The sequence below is a fragment of the Octopus sinensis genome, linkage group LG25 (genome assembly GCF_006345805.1).
Source record: "Octopus sinensis linkage group LG25, ASM634580v1, whole genome shotgun sequence".
Classification (NCBI taxonomy): domain Eukaryota; kingdom Metazoa; phylum Mollusca; class Cephalopoda; order Octopoda; family Octopodidae; genus Octopus; species Octopus sinensis.
The window spans coordinates 4,923,414-4,941,442 of record NC_043021.1 but is presented as its reverse complement, the minus strand read 5'-3'; the positions used below and the strand labels follow the sequence as shown (position 1 = coordinate 4,941,442).

Sequence of the window (18,029 nt, the reverse complement as noted above, 5' to 3'; positions counted from 1 at the left end):
GGGTTTTGGTATGAAGTGGACCCATCATCATTAGGGCAAATGGTCTTCTCCCTTTCATACTCTTTAGCCTACGGGCACAGATTTACAGTAGGTCCATTCACTGGGGCCATCCTTGCCACATTCACCTGCATCATCATCGTTTAATATCCGTTTTCCATGTTAGCATGGGTTGGACGGTTCGACTGGAGGTCTAGGAAGCCAGAAGGCTGCACCAGGCTCCAGTCTGATCTGGCAGTGTTTCTACAGCTGGATACCCCTCCTAATGCCAACCACTCTGTGAGTGTAGTGGGTGCTTTTTACGTGCCACTGGCACTGGTGCCAGGAGAGGCTGGCAACGGCCACGATCGGCTGGTGCTTTTTACGTGCCACCGGCACGGAATCCAGTCAAGGTTGCGCTGGCATCGACCATGTACGGATAGGGAGTAAGCACATAACCATCAACCCTCATTTTCCATTTTAAATGGAATATTAAAAAAAATGTTGAATAGAAAATTGTGTATTTTCTGGGTTTTTTTTTCCTGTCTTGTCCATTGCACAATCTCTTTTGCCAGAGCCATCAGACAGAGGAAAACTGTCTGTTCTTTGTTGTTGTTGTGTTGTAGTAGTTATAATTGTTGTTTTGCAGATGTTTACTCTTATGATGAAGACGACATGGTAGAAGATCCATACCTTGCCAAACACCTGGCCCATTTTGGCATCAACATTGCCTCTTTGCAAAAGGTGAGTTTGTCATTGCCTTACCATTATTATCACCGTGACAACAATGATGACTACAACCATCACCACCACAGCACCACAATCACAGCCCCTGCCTCCCAATCATAATCCTCCTACTGGATGGAAGCACTCCGTCGGTTACGACGACGAGGGTTCCGGTTGATCCGAATCAACGGAACAGCCTGCTCGTGAAATTAACGTGTAAGTGGCTGAGCACTCCACAGACACGTGTACCCTTAACGTAGTTCTCGGGGATATTCAGCATGACACAGAGAGTGACAAGGCCGGCCCTTTGAAATACAGGTACAACAGAAACAGGAAGTAAGAGTGAGAGAAAGTTGTGGTGAAAGAGTACAGCAGGGATCACCACCATCCCCTGCCGGAGCCTCGTGGAGCTTTAGGTGTTTTCGCTCAATAAACACTCACAACGCTCGGTCTGGGAATCGAAACCGCGATCCTATGACCGCGAGTCCGCTGCCCTAACCACTGGGCCATTGCACCTCCACAATCCTCCTACTACTGCTACCACCACCACCACCACTAAAAGAACAAGAAGAGGAGAAAAGCAGTGAATGTAGGTGCAGTAGCACTACTACCACTACTTATACCATCACTACCACTACATATACCATAGCTGCAAGCACCACCTGCACTGTGGCCATTTAGGGTAGTGGATACAGACATTTCACCAATTCACTTGTGCATATATGCACACACCTACACACATACACAGGTACTGCACACAAACATATACATGCAGCTATGCATGCATTGTGGATACATACATATATGTATATATACATACACACACACACCACACACACACACATCACCACCCTCTTTTATGTACACACAGACAATCATTTACAAACACATGCTGCATAGTCCCTTTGTCTGTCTGTCTGTCTTTCACATGCACACACACACACACACACACACACACACACACACACACATACACACACACACACACACCACACACCACACACACACACACACACACACACACACACACACACACACACACACACACAGGGGTTTATACATTCGAATATATGTAATATTGATCTTTTCACTTTTCGGTCAAGGGCCACACAAATTACAAAGTCAGTGGGTGTGTATGTATAATGGGGAACAGATTGTGTTGTGATGTTCATGCCTTTCTCAGACGAATTTTGTTTTCTGTAGACAGAAAAAACAATGGTTGAGCTGGAGATAGACTTGAATCAGAAGATCGGTGAATGGGATGTGATTCAGGAGTCTGGCAGTCAGCTGACCCCCCTCTATGGGCCAGGCTGCACGGGTATGCGTAACCTTGGCAACAGTTGCTATATGAATTCTGTGATGCAGGTGATTTTCACCATCCCAGATTTTCAGGAAAAGTGAGTTTTTTTATCAATTTTGTTTCTCATCAACTGCCTCTTTTTCTTTGTTTTTCTCTTTCATTGTTTTCTTATTCTCTCTCTCTCACTCCAACCCACACTTTACTCTCTCTTTTTTTCCCCCCAGGTACTTTGATTGTAGAGATGCCATCTTTGCTGGTGCTCCAGTTAATCCGACCTCTGACTTCAATGTTCAAATGTAAGTTGTTATTCATCATCATCATCGTTTTACGTCCGCTTTCCATGCTAGCATGGGTTGGACGGTTCAACTGGGGTCTGGGAAGCCGGAAGGCTTCACCAGGCCTAGTCAGATCTGGCAGTGTTTCTACGGCTGGATGCCCTTCCTAACGCCAACCACTCCGTGAGTGTAGTGGGTGCTTTTTACGTGCCACCCGCACAGGTGCCAGACAGAGCTGGCAAACGGCCACGAACGGATGGTGCTTTTTATGTGCCACCGGCACGGGGCCAGGCGAGGCTGGCAACGGACACGAACGGATGGTGCTTTTTACGTGCCATTATTATTATTATTGAGTGAGTGCATTGCATGCCATCAAAGTGACACTGGGGTAAAATATATGAAGCCCAGCATACCCATCATGACTACCTGTCTGATAAGGGTACACCAGGCACATGCATCACAACCATATGTGCTCAACATGGTGATCTCATATCAAGATAAACAGGGCAGGTGGGGCCCAGTTAGAATTTTCTTCAGGTCGAGTAGCCCATCCCGCTCAAAAGGTCCCTGAATAAGAATTGTTTAAGGATGTTGAACGAACCACCCGTGTTTCCAAAGGTGAATCCAAACCCCAAAGAATCCCTCTCAACACATGGCTGTGATGCTCCCCCACTACTTCTGCTCGTGATCAGAGATGCACATATCGTCAGCCACTAAGGGACATGCTCAACTGGTTAAGGTCAAACAACTGACAAGCAAATCTGTGGTATTGAACAGAATATTTGCTGTAGCCCATCTTTTATACCAAGACAAAACAATGTACATGATAACACTTCCAATCAGTTAAGATCAGAAGCCACGAGAGCCACTGCCTGGTACTGCATCAGGGCATTTATTATTATTATTATCATTATTATTATTATTATTATTATTGTGGCAAGTTGGCAGAATTGCTAGCATGCTGGATGAAATGCTTAACAGTATTTTGCCTGTCACTATGTTCCCAGTTCAAATTCCGTCGAAGTTGACTTTACCTTTCATCCTTTCGGGGGTCGAATAAAATAAGGACCAGTTGAGTACTGGGGTTGATGTAATCACCTACCCCCTACTCCTAAGATTCAGGCCCTGTGCCTATAGTAGAAAGGATTATTATTATTATTATTATTATTGAAATGGTGAACTGGTAGAATTATTAGCATGCCAGAGAATGCTTAGTGATATTTCATTCCTCTGTACACTCTAAGTTCAAATTGTACCAAGATCGACTTAGCTTTCCATCCTTTTGAGTTTGATAAAATAAGTACCAGTTGAACACTGGGGTCAGTGTAATTGACTTGCCCCTTTCACCAAAAGTTCAGGCTATTTGCCTATTAGTAGAAAAAGATTATCTGGCAGAATCATTAGCATGCTGGAGGAAATGCTTAGCAGTGTTTTGCCCGTTGTTCCGTTCTGAGTTCAAATTCTGCTGAGGTCAACTTTGCCTTTCATCCTTTAGAGATCGATGAAATAAGTACCAGTTGAACACTGGGTTTGATGTAATCGGCTCATCCCCTCCTCCAAAATTGCTGCCTTTGTGGCATAATTTGAAACCATTATTATTATTATTATTATTGAAAAATTGCACAGTATCCAATACTGTGATGTTGTAGATTGAAGATATTGTGTGTACTAGGGGTTTGTACTTGTCCGTCAAGTCACAACAGAGACCTCAGATAGGCAGTACTTTATGCAGTATGTGTGCAGTTCCAAGTAAAGCCAATTCTTGTAATACACTTAGGCATTTCTAAAGTGTCCGAAAATTTCTTCAGGTTGGGTGGTATTGAACCCAATACTCTGATGACAACAGGAATAACTTCTATGTTTGATGCTCGACAATCCATCCCTGAACTCAAATTACACTCATGCATTCATCACAAATAGATGCAGCTTCTTTTTCTCTTTAAATCTTCGCCGTCAAACACTCAAGCATCAAAATGGATGGGAGAGACCATCATTATTATTATTGTTGGGGTGGTGAGCTGGCAGAATTGTTAGCATGCTGGACGAAATGCTCAGCAGTATTTCGCCCAGCATGCTAACAATTTAATCTGTTTCTTAAACGAAGGACATATTCATACGGCACAGAATGTTTTTTTTTACCTCAATAGACGTCATTGATTGGTTGAAATTGCAGAAATTGAAGAAAAAAAACCAACAAATATCTTACAAACTATAGAATTTTCTCAATAAAGCCAAGAGAAAAAGATGTTTTATAAACACATTCTACCAGTATACGAAGTTTAAAAGTGTTTAGTTACGTGGAAATTATTTTTAAAAATTGCCATTCAAATCGAAAAGGTTTCATTTGATATATGCTACTTCTCAATCTATATGTTGGTCAGGTCTGCATATTGCCTAATTGACATAGCTGATGTCTCAGTTGTCTCTCAGGAGACACTCCAACTTTGCAAGGACTGAGCAGCCACAAATGGTGGACCCAATTGTTTCATTGTATTCAATGCAAGTCTGCACTTAAAATGTTAGCCTCTTGTCTTCTTATTTTGGCCTAGTTTTTTTTTTTTTTTTGTGGTGGCTAACTATTGCATCCTTTGCAGCTAAATATCACAACACCTGTGGACATATTTACAAAGTCAGAAAACAGCACAGCTCCCATGACTTTAGGAAACATTTTTTCACGCTGAGAGTTGCTGAAGCATGGAACAAACTGCTGGCATCAGTTGTTAGTTGTCAGAGCACTGCATCCTTCAAAACTTCCATGCTTTCTGAGATTCGCCAACACTACACCTGATTTTCTCCCCTCCATACACACACAAGCATGTATCTGACTCATACATTATTTGCTTTCCAGAGATTTGTACATTACTGCATATACTTTATACACACTGTCTGACAAGTTGTGGTGCGCCTGAGCACTGTATACAATAATTTCATTATTATTACAATAATCTGATATTTAGCTGCAGAGGATTTTGAGCCAGTGTCAATCAGTCCTGATCAGACAGACTCATGATTAAAGGGGATTTAGTAGTGATCCTCCTGTCTTTCTATTCAGACAGAGTGTATATCTAAAACAACATAGTGCATTGTAGCCTGTGTCCTTCTTGTTTTAAGACATTTGGTGTGGTTTGAGGGAAATTTAGCTTGTATTTCCAACAGGTTGTTATGACTTTTTGTGCATATGCTTGTTATTTTGGAGACTCTGGACAATACTGGAGCCAGCTAAGAATTCATCTTCTAATTTCTTCTACATGTACAAATTATTTTACTATTTTCTTATGTCTATCTTTATATATACCTTTCCTATCCATTTTATTTTATCATCTCTCCCTCTCTTGCTCTCTCAGGGCCAAGTTAGCTCATGGTCTTCTTTCTGGTGAATATTCTAAACCACCAAATGAGACAGAGATAGATGAAGAATATATGCCGGTAAGTATTATATCAGTAATTTAGTATCTCTATCTGTCTTTCTGTCATGTATGCGTGTGTGTGTATATTTACATAAATAGGTAAGTCTGTATGTGTGTCTGTGTTTTTTTTGTGTGTGTGTATATAGGCATGGGCATGGCTGTGTGGTAAGAAGCTTTGCATTTCATCCTTTCGGGGTTGATAAATTAAGTACCAGTTATGCACTGGGGTCGATATAATTGACTTAATCCCTTTGTCTGTCCTTGTTTGTCCCCTCTATGTTTAGCCCCTTGTGGACAATAAATAAATAAGAAGCTTGCTTCTCAACCACATGGTTCTGGGTTCAGTCCCACTGTGTGATACATTGGGCAAGTGTCTTCTACTATAGCCTCAGGCTGACCAAGGCCTTATGAATGGATTTGGTAGACAGAAACTGAAAGAAGCATGCTGTGCCTATGTGTGTGTGTGTTGTTGTGTCGATGTTTGTTTCTCATCACCATCTGACAACCAGTATTAATGTGTTTACATCCCTGTAACTTAGCAGTTCAGTAAAGAGACCAATAGAATAAGTACCAGGCTTTAAAAAAAATATTGGAGTCGATTCATTTGACTAAAACTTCCTCAAGGGGGTGCCCCAGCATGGTCGCTACCTAATGACTGAAACAAGTAAAAGATAAAAGATATTGTGTCTGCATCTATGTATGTGTGTGCATATATGTATGTGTGTGTATGTATATATATATATATATATATATATATATATGTATGTATGTACATGTATTTGTATATATGTACGTATGGTGTACAACGCTCCGGTCCACAACTCACGTGTCGCCAGATCAGAAGCACAGGCATGCGGCTATGAACTCCTCCCCCATCCCCCCATCTCTCCTGACCTTGCACCCTCTGATTTTCACCTCTTCCCAGCCATGAAGTTGTTTTTGAAAGGAAAGCGTTTCCCAGATGATGCAGCCTTGATTTCTGAAGTCATGTCGTGGTTGGAGGACCAAGCTGGGGTCTTCTACAAAAACGGTCTCCAGAGCTGCATCAAACGATGGGAGAAATGCGTAACTCTGGGTGGTTCCTATGTAGAAAAAGACTAATAACTGTGCCTAGTTTCGTTGCTCTACTGCTATGGGAAGTGGGTTAAGGGCATTACTTATTGAACGCCCCTTGTAAGTAGTGGCGTGGCTGTGTAATCAAGCAGTTCACTTCCTAATCATGGGATCTCAGTGGTCAGTGTTGTTGTCAATTTCTGGTGTTAACAAATTGGGCTGATTGTGCCTTTGAAAATGTATGAAATAAGTGACCCTTAGTATCCTTCCATAAAACAGTTCCTCAAATAGCATACTTGTCCATCCCTTGCAAGTATGGCAAAACAGGTGTAAAGTGAACAAGCATGGACTTAAGGTATTTTCTGGTACACAGGTCAGATTTTTGACACTGTAATTTATAGCCAAAAAAAAAAAAAAAAAGGTAGGCGCAGGAGTGGCTGTGTGGTAAGTAGCTTGCTAACCAACCACATGGTTCCGGGTTCAGTCCTACTGCGTGGTATCTTGGGCAAGTGTCTTCTGCTATAGCCCCGGGCCGACCAATGCCTTGTGAGTGGATTTGGTAGACGGAAACTGAAAGAAGCCTGTCGTATATATGTATATATATATATATGTATGTGTGTGTGTGTTTGTGTGTCTGTGTTTGTCCCCCTAGCATTGCTTGACAACTGATGCTGGTGTGTTTACGTCCCCGTCACTTAGCGGTTCGGCAAAAGAGACTGATAGAATAAGTACTGGGCTTACAAAGAATAAGTCCCGGGGTCGATTTGCTCGACTAAAAAAAAGGCGGTGCTCCAGCATGGCCGCAGTCAAATGACTGAAACAAGTGAAAGAGGAAGAGTAGGTTGACCTATACACCAAGATGACTTTAGGGGACAAAAACTTCCATGTGAAATGCAGCCGGATTTGGAAAGATAGTGATGGTGTATGAATGTTTACACTCTTTACTCTACATCAACCCGTGCATTAAAAATTATCTGCAAAATTTAGAAATGGAGAAAGAGGTGATTGCTTTTTGTGTATTTGTTTGTTTTTGTTTGTTTATTGCTATTTATTCTATGTTGACAGCCACCTAAAGGAATCCGACCACAGATGTTCAAGACGCTGGTTGGCAGAGGTCATCCAGAGTTTTCTTCCAAGCGCCAACAAGATGCTGAAGAATATTTCCTCCACCTCATCAATTTCATTGAGGTTAGACATTGATTATTGTGCTTGTTCTTGCACTGCTTGATTTGTAGTAGTAGTAATAGTAGTAGTAGTAGTAGTAGTAGTAGTAGTAGTAGTAGTAGTAGTAGTTGTTGTTGTTTTTAATTGTGATGGAGTAGATCTATGACTATTAGGTATTCCAACTAAGGACAATTCCATCCTTTCCTGGGTCGATACAGTAGACTAACTCCACTTCTTCAATTTCCAGGTTTTGTGCTATACTAGAGCCATTTACTATTAAGAGCCTCACAGTATTTCATAAAAAAACCCTTTATGTTCTGAGTTCAAATCCTGCTGTGATCAACTTTACCTTTCATCCTTTGTAGTTGATAAAACAGGTACCAGTTATATATTTGGGAGTGATATTTTTGGCTAACTCCTGTCCTGAAATTTGTCATGTGCCTATGTTAGAAATAGGTAGCGAAGTGGCAGAACTGTTGGCACACCAGGCAAAATGCTTAGCAGTATTTCATCTGTCTTTACATTCTGGGTTCAAATTCTGCCAATGTCGACTTTGCCTTTCATCCTTTCAGGGTCAATAATATAAGTACCAGTTGAACACTGGAGTCAATTTAGTCAACTTTGTCTTTCATCTTTTCGGGGTTCATAAAATAAAGTACCAGCTATGCACTGGGATTGATGTAATTGACTAGTCCCACCTAAAATTTCAGGCCTTGTGCCTATTGAAGAAAGGATTATTATTATTATTATTTTTATTATCATCATCATCATCAAGTTGGCAGATTTGTTAGAATGTGAAAAACTGAAAGAAATACCACTTGGCATTTTGTCCAACACTCTAATTTCAAATTCCACTGTGGTCTGCTTTGTCTTTCGACCTTCCAGGGTCAATGAAATAAGTACCAGTTGAGCATTGAGGCCAATGTAATCAGTTTGCCCCCTTCCCCAAAATTTCAGGTCTTGTGCCTTTAATAGCAAGAATTATTATTACTGAGCGAGAGAGCAGCATGTGTAATCAAAGTGACACTGGGGTACAAATGTATGAAGCCCAATTCACCCATCATGACTACTCATCTGATAAGGGTACACCAGGTACATGCGTCACAACCATGTGTGTACTTCATGGTTATCTCATATCAAGATGAAACTGTGCATGACCTTGCAAGTAGGACCCAGTTTGAATTTTCTTCAGGTTGAGTAGCCCATCTTGCTCAAAAGGTGCCTGAATAAAGTTTGTTTAAGGATGATTAATGAAATAGGCACAGGAGTGGCTGTGTGGTAAGTAGCTTGTTTACCAACCACATGGTTCCGGGTTCAGTCCCACTGCGTGGTACCTTGGGCAAGTGTCTTCTACTATAGCCTCGGGCTGATCAATGCCTTGTGAGTGGATTTGGTAGACGGAAACTGAAAGAAGCCTGTCGTATATATGTGTATATATATGTATATGTGTGTGTGCGTGTATGTTTGTGTTTGTTCCCCTAGCATTGCTTGACAACCGATGCTGGTGTGTTTACGTCCCTGTCACTTAGCAGTTCGGCAAAAGAGACCGATAGAATAAGTACTGGGCTTACAAAGAATAAGTCCCGGGGTCGATTTGCTCGACTAAAGGTGGTGCTCCAGCATGGCCGCAGTCAAATGACTGAAACAAGTAAAATAAAAATAAATAAAATACCTATGTTTCCAGAGGTGAATTATTCATACCCCAAAGAACTCCTCTCAACGCATGGCTATGATGCCCCCATTATTATTATCATTATTATTATAATTAAGGCAGTAAGCTGCTAGAATTTTTAGAGTTTTCAGACAAAATGCTTAGCGGCGTTTCTTCTGGCTCTTCACATCCTGAATTCAAATTCCACTGGGGTCAACTTGTATCAACCAAGTACTGGGGTTGATTTAATTGATTTAGGTCTTTCCTAAAATGCTGGCCTTGTGCCAAAATTTGAAACCATTATTATTAAAGTTAATCAATTTTAATTGACTTTACAGCGCCAAGGACCACATTTACCAAAAGCTACCGACTGTTTCAAGTACAAGGTGGAAGAAAAAGTGAAGTGTGTGGCGTCGGGCAAAGTACGATACACATACAGAACTGACTACGTCTTTGCGGTCCCTGTGCACTTAGATGCAGCTATCAATAAAGGTATGATCCCTCCGCTCCTCTCCCTTCTCTCCCTCTCTATTTCCTTTTTCTCACTCTTTTGCTTTCCTTCTCTCCCCTCCTCATCTCTTACCCTTTTCCTCTTTCATTTATGTTGATCTCTCTCTCTCTCTCTCTCTCTTCTTTTCATTCTCTCTCCATTTTATTTCTCTTGCTCTTTCTCCTTTTGCTAGAGTGGAGGCAAGTTGGGTGAAATAGGTTTGGTAAAAAATCTTTATATTTCACATCCTTATACATACGTAATCAGACGTACATAAACATACCTGTGTATTCATCATCATTATCATCATCGTCATTTAGCGTCCGTTTTCCATGCTGGCATGGGTTGGACGGTTCTACTGGGGTCTGTGAAGCCAGAAGGCTTCATCAGGCCCAGTCAGATCTGGCAGTGTTTCTACGGCTGGATGCCCTTCCTAACCCCAACCACTCCGTGAGTGTAGTGGGTGCTTTTTACGTGCCACCCGCACAGGTGCCAGACAGAGCTGGCAAACGGCCACGAACGGATGGTGCTTTTTATGTGCCACCGGCACAAGGGCCAGGCGAGGCTGGCAACGGACACGAAACGGGGCGGTGCTGGCAACGGTCGCGAAACGGAAGGTTCTCTTACATGCCACCGGCACTGGTAACACATCTGCAATTTCCATTGATCGATTTCCATTCTGATCCTCACTTGCCTCAACGGGTCTTCACAAGTAGAGTTTCGACATGCCACCGGCACTGGTAACACATCTGCAATTTCCATTGATCGATTTCGATTCTGATCCTCACTTGCCTCAACAGGTCTTCACAAGTAGAGTTTTGTGTCCCAAGAAGGGAAGGTATGCATACGTAGGCTGGCTCCATCCTAAGTAGAAGGCCACGGGTTATGGACTCACTTGTCCTGCCAGGTCTTCTCGTGCACAGCACACTTCCAGAGGACTCGGTCTCTAGTCATTTCCTCAGTGAGACCTAAAGTTCGAAGGTCGTGCTTCACCACCTCGTCCCAGGTTTTCCTGGGTCTGCCTCTTCCACAGGTTCCCTCAATATATATATATATATATATATATATATATATATATTTAAGGACAGATGAACCTAGTATAGTGTAAGCTCAACGAATATCTAACTATATTATGGCCCCTCAGAAATTCTGGTCTAGTGTCCAGTGTGCTGGAAGGCCACTGGGAGTGAAGCATCCCTCAGCTTTTGGTAAAGCATGTCTCTTGGAGAAGGTCACTCTGATATAAAATCAAATATGCAGGGAATGTCATTGAGCATTTTGGGAATATTTTGCTTGTGCTTGAGGTCATGGTGCTCCCACATTCCTGAGCCTGTGTCCCATATGGGCACTAGACACCTTGCCCTGGCTTGTTTCTGGATTTTGTCAATAGAGTGGAGAGGGCCCATGAGATGTTATGCCAGCCTTATTGGACTTAAAATTTTAGTTTGCACAACTACTGGTGGGGTGACTTTCTGATACCCTGTCAAGTAGGAGGGTGTTGTGATGAGCTTGGAAGGCAGGGGTGTGAGCCCGGATAAAGCCAACCACAGGTGCAGTTGCTTTACGCACAGGCATTGGTGACATTTTGTAGGGGCAATGGTCAGTGATGGACTTCCTCAGTCATGAGTGGACAACCATTATATATATATATATATATATATATATATATATATATATATATATATATGTATATATAAATACAGTGTACATTTAAACACATAAAAGATGGCCATAATAGGACATCTGACCCGCTAGAAGTAGTTGAAACTCCAAACCACTATTAGGGGTAATTTTGAAAGGGAATGAAAAATAAAAGCTTTTACCATCTCTTTCCTGTACCATGGTTTCAAGCTATCTTCAGCGAATAAAATAATTTGCTAGGCGCAGTTCTCATCAGCAGGAAAGCCAAGATTAACATATAAATACACCTCGTATTTATATGTTAATCTTGGCTTTCCTGCTGATGAGAACTGTGCCTAGCAAATTATTTTATTCGCTGAAGATAGCTTGAAACCATTTTCTTCTATTTAACTCTTTCATATCATCTCTGATGATGGGGTATCCTTTATATCCCTGAAACAGCTGTAAGACTACCTTTCTCTTTAAAAATCTAGAAATTTCACAGTGCCTTGGGTTTGTTATCTCATTTTATTTAACGTATACACACTCACACACGGTCTGTGTTAGACTCCTCACTCATACTATTATCAAACCAGGAGTCTAACGGTGGTCCTTCCGAAGCACTTACATAACCTTACCTGCCTTTCGGGTCTTCTGAATACCAAAACCGCTTACATACATACATACATACATACATATATATATATATATATATATATATATATATATATAATTTAGCAATTAAGGACAACTACTTAATAAGGAAAACTTAACAAGAAATTGTCAGGTAGATAGCGTAAAAACCTCATAAGAGAAAAAAATTTCGAAAATAATTATTTCTTATTGAACATATTAATTTATATATAGAGGGCATTATACATACATGCCAGGAGGCATTATACATACATGCCAAACGCTAAGAGGGACAATCAGTCATTTCTACCAAAAATATTACTAATCCCACCGAATGCAATTTTTCAAAGTCTTACTTTGAAAAATTGCATTCGGTGGGATTAGTAATATTTTTGGTAGAAATGACTGATTGTCCCTCTTAGCGTTTGGCATGTATGTATAATGCCTCCTGGCATGTATGTATAATGCCCTCTATATATAAATTATATATATATATATTATATATATATATATATTCAATAATACCATATCTTTTATTTACAGATGAATTTTCTGCATATGAAGCTAAAAAAGCACTCCTAGAAGCCCAAGGCCAGAAAACGTAAGTTTTTAATTCTTTTTCAAAAGTATGTTGTTTTTCTGTTACTCTTTGCTCTTCAGATGTTTTGCAAATTTTATTGTTTGTTGTAAATCTGCAAAACTGCATAACCCTTTTTTTCATTTTTTCTTTTTAAATTTTTTTTTCTCACTTTAGCTTTTACTTCTTTCGGTCATGCTACAGCACTGCCCTAAATTGATTCCTAGTTCTCCTTTTTTTTAAAGTATGATCTTCTCTAATGGTATGTGAATAGAAACTCAGCAACTTAAAGCTGGTGTGCAGTGCAGAAACAAATGTTGTGAGATACTATTAAAACCTGGTATCTTCCGATCTCGTGTTATATTATCCATGTGTGTGTGTGTGTATGTGTGTTTCCGTATATATATGTTGCTATATTTTGAGATGATCATTTATTTTTTTCTTGCCAAATAAACACATGCACTGTATATTCGTTATTCACTCATTTATTATTGTTTTTATTTTATCTTATGTCCATTGTCTGGAAATCTTTCATCACACACCTGTGACCTCTTCGTCTCCTTCTGTTCTGTTTGGTCTATTCTGTCTTTCTATGATGTGTATCCTTATTTGATAATAAACAAGTGAAGAATGAACATATAGTGCTTCTGTTTATTTGGCGAGAAAAAAAATGACCTTCCCAAAAATAACAATATTAGAAATCTTTAAAACAAATTCATAAACGTATTTATGTGTGTGCGTCCTGTCTAACCTTAATTCCATTCCTCAAGTTTTTTTTTTTTGTATTTTAAAAAAAATATCTTTTACAACCGCTCTTCTATTAACCTTTCTGTTTCCCATTATTACACTTGTCCTCGTGTCTTGCAGTTCCCCTGAAGCTCTAGTACGACCGCGGATACCTCTGACGTCTTGCATAGAAGCTTTCGCAGCTGTTGAAACTGTTGACGATTTCTTTAGTGCGGCGCTTCAGTCAAAGTCCATTGTCCACAAGTAAGTACCTGCTTGCTTTTATTCCTTTCTCTGGTTTCATTTGTGTAGGGGTACCAGGGGTACCTCCTTCAGTCATTTCAGTCATGTGGGTGGTATCTCCTTCATCATCATCATCATCATTATCGTTTAATGTCCGTTCTCCATGCTAGCATGGGTTGGACGGTTCGATCGGGGATCTGGGAAGCCAGAAGGCTGCACCAGGCTCCAGTCTGATCTGGCAGAGTTTCTACAGCTGGATGCCCTTCCTAACGCCAACCACTCTGAGAGTGTAGTGGGTGCTTTTTACGTGCCAGGCTAGGCTGGCAACGGCCACAATCAGATTGGTGCTTTTTACGTGCCACCGGCACGAAAGCCAGTCAAGGTGGCGCTGGCATCGGCCATGTTCAGATGTTGCTTTTTACGTGCCACGTCCGCTTTCCATGCTAGCATGGGTTGGACGGTTTGACTGTGGGCTGGCGAACCAGATGGCTGTACCAGGCTCCAGTCTTGATCTGGCAGAGTTTCTACAGCTGGATGCCCTTCCTAACGCCAACCACCCCGAGAGTATAGTGGGTGCTTTTATGTGCCACCAGCACAGGGGCCAGTCAGGCGGTACTGGCAACAACCGCGCTTGAATTCTTTCTTTTTTTTTCTTTTTACACATGCCAACGGCAAGGGGTTTTAATCCCGTGAGGGGAACTCCTTCAAGACTTTTAGTTAATATCAATCCTGGTACTTTTTTTTTTAAACTGCTAGTTATTTACCTCATTCTCTATTTGTTGAACTGCTAAGTAAAAGTACACCCTCTTCCCCCTACAGATACACACACATGCTGCACACACAACGGGTTTTTGTACAGATTCTGTCTATCAGTTTCCATTCACAAAACCTGAGGCTGTAGAAGACATGTGGCCAGGCTGTCATGTGGTAGGATTGAACCCAGAATCATGTTTGTGAAGCAAATGCCTTAATTACCTAGCCATTCTCATGACTATCTCTTATTTTTTAATTGTTTGTTATTAGACTTTGGCCATGCTGGGGCACTGCCTTGAATTTTAGTCTAACAAATCGACCCCAATACTCTTTGTTTTTAAAGCCTGGTACTTATGCTATCAGTCCCTTTTGATGAAATGCTAAGTTACGGGTGGGGGGTGGGGCATAAACAGATCAACACCAGTCACAATTTATGTTCCTACCATTAGCTTAATGATAACGAAGTTATTTTACTAAATTCTTTGTTTTATCTAAAATAATTGAAAGAAACATAGAGCATCTCAAAATAAATACAGTAACGAAAGGGGTAAGGATTTTGAATGAACTGCCCATTTTTCCAAAGGTGAATTATCCAAACCCCAAAGAATTCTTCTCGACACATGGCTATGATGCTCCTCCACTATTTCTGCTTGTGATTAGAGATGCACATATTAAGCTACATACATACAAAACTTTTCAAACTCCACCTGTCTAACACCTGTGGACATACTCTTTTACTCTTTTACTTGTTTCAGTCATTTGACTGCGGCCATGCTGGAGCACCGCCTTTTAGTCGTGCAAATCGACCCCGGGACTTATTCTTTGTAAGCCCAGTACTTTTGCCGAACCTCTAAGTGACGGGGATGTAAACACACCAGCATCAGTTGTCAAGCAATGCTAGGGGGCCAAACACAAACACACACACATACATGTATACATATATATATATATACATATATATATATATATATATACATATATATATATATACATATATACGACAGGCTTCTTTCAGTTTCTGTCTACCAAATCCACTCACAAGGCATTGGTCGGCCCGGGGCTATAGCAGAAGACACTTGCCCAAGATGCCACGCAGTGGGACTGAACCCGGAACCATGTGGTTGGTTAGCAAGCTACTTACCACGCACAGCTCCCATGACTTTAGGAAACATTTTTTCACGCTGAGAGTTGCTGAAGCATGGAACAAACTGCCAGTTTCAGTTTGTTAGTTGTCGGAACACTGCATCCTTCAAAACTTCCATGCTTTCTGAGATTCGCCAACACTACACCTGATTTTCTCCCCTCCATACACACACAAGCATGTATCTGACTCATACACTGTTCGCTTTCCAGACATTTGTACATTACTGCATGTACTTTATATGCACTTTCTGGCAAGTTGTGGTGCACCTGAGCACTGTATACAATAATTTCATATTATTATTATTATTATTATTATTATTATTATTAAAAACAAAAAGTTAGTGTATTAATATTATTTAATTTTTTCCTTCTCTCTTTCTTTCCCCTATCTCTCCATGCTGCTCTCTCCTCGAAAACTCCAGAACCACGCGATTTGCCTCTTTCCCTAATTATCTAATGGTACATTTGAATAAATTCATTATTGGAAATGATTGGGTCCCTAAAAAACTAGGTAAGTACCTTTCAGTTATTATTATTATTATTATTTTGCTTCTCTTCTCCTCTTTATTCTCTTGTTTACTCTTTTTACATGTTTCAGTCATTTGACTGCGGCCATGCTGGAGCACCGCCTTTTCTAATCAAGCAACTCGACTCCGGGACTTATTCTTTTGTAAGCCCAGTACTTATTCTATCGGTCTCTTTTGCCGAACTGCTAAGTAACGGGGGACATAAACACACCAGCATTGGTTGTCAAGCAATGCTAGGGGGACAAACACAGACACACAAACACACACGCATATATATATATATATATATATACGATGGGCTTCTTTCAGTTTCCGTCTACCAAATCCACTCACAAGGCTTTGGTCGGCCTGAGGCTATAGCAGAAGACACTTGCCCAAGGTGCCACGCAGTGGGACTGAACCCGGAACCATGTGGTTGGTAAACAAGCTACTTACCACACAGCCACTCCTGCGCCTCTGTTTGTGTGTTTTTTTTTCTACTGTAAATTTGCTGTTTTGAAGTTTTTCTTTCTTTGGAATTGTATTTGTCCAGCCACTGACTTAGTCCTTCGTCCTGTGTATTAAGACTGAAGCATTTACATCACAGAACACCTCTTCTAGCCATTTCAGAACAGATGAAGCTGTTAAATTCACTTTAATCCTTTAGCATTTAAACTGACCACATTCAACCCAAATATTCTATGTATTTTATGTTCAAACCAGCCAGATCTGGTCTCTCCCACCTACCCTATAATGTCATTTTAAAAATAAACACTCTGTCACTGAAATTTCAAAGCTGCAAAATAATGTAAATAAATTAGCATTACATGATTATTTACCTGAGTAATCTGAATGCTGAAGGTGTCAGAATTTTAACACCTTATGTACAAAGAGTTTTACATTGATGGAATTAAAAAGCTTGTAAATAGATGAAAAGAAGTCATAGATAATCAGGGGAAGTACATTGATGACTAAATTTCAATTGAATATAACATTTGATCCCTTATTTTCTTTATTCGAACAGAACTTATGGGAAGACCTGATATGTGTGTGTGTGTGTGTGTGTTAAGACTAATTATTAACCCCTTGCCCAACAATTATTTTGAAAATAAATGTATTTTTTCAGACATATTTTTTAATTGTTTTATCTTTTGACGAGTTAACTCGCCAGAGATAGAAAAAAACGATTTCGGTCAAAATGCATATATTCGTTTCTGCCGGGTAAGGGGTTAAGCATTTATTGCACTCCTCTCTTGCTTTTCTTCCCTCTCTTTCTCTCTCTCATCACTCATCCATTCTCTTTCATACTATCCTCTTTAAATGTAACTCTTTCTCATTCTCTTTCTGTCCTTTCAGATGTGTCAATGGACATTCCTGATGAATTAGATTTGACCGGTCTCCAAGGTACTGGCTTGTTGCCAGGGGAAGAAGAATTGCCCACAGAATCTACAGAACCTGGTCAGTAACACCTATTCACCAACCGGTTTATCAACATTTTAGAGGGGAAAGTGAAAGGCCCCAAACTAACCAAGTCAGACTTTTATCTCTTGAGAAGAAAAAGTCACCCCACTTTCTGTCCCTATTCGATTTTCAGAGGATCTGACACATAATTATATGTTCCCTTATATTCATCTTCTTTCGTGTAACACTCAGACACCTTCTTACCATCTTCTCTCCTTTTTCAACTTGTGTCTTCTCTACTGTAAAACACCTGTTTCTATCCCTCTATCCCTTTTCATCATCTGCCATAAAGTTACCTGCTTCATTAGTATACTCCTTACTCAGT

General features: G+C 40.5%; 1 protein-coding gene across 1 annotated transcript in view; it reads left to right on the top strand.

Moving 5' to 3' along the window:
* Positions 1 to 18,029, top strand: part of LOC115224444 (ubiquitin carboxyl-terminal hydrolase 5) — a 43,304-nt gene that overhangs the window by 18,219 nt on the left and 7,056 nt on the right. Inside the window, exons 8-17 of the mRNA XM_029795347.2 lie at positions 626 to 720; positions 1,906 to 2,099; positions 2,227 to 2,298; positions 5,622 to 5,703; positions 7,803 to 7,925; positions 9,891 to 10,044; positions 12,839 to 12,896; positions 13,740 to 13,862; positions 16,160 to 16,248; positions 17,600 to 17,701. Coding sequence (XP_029651207.1) covers positions 626 to 720; positions 1,906 to 2,099; positions 2,227 to 2,298; positions 5,622 to 5,703; positions 7,803 to 7,925; positions 9,891 to 10,044; positions 12,839 to 12,896; positions 13,740 to 13,862; positions 16,160 to 16,248; positions 17,600 to 17,701 — 1,092 coding nt within the window. The remainder of the gene's footprint in view (positions 1 to 625; positions 721 to 1,905; positions 2,100 to 2,226; positions 2,299 to 5,621; positions 5,704 to 7,802; positions 7,926 to 9,890; positions 10,045 to 12,838; positions 12,897 to 13,739; positions 13,863 to 16,159; positions 16,249 to 17,599; positions 17,702 to 18,029) is intronic.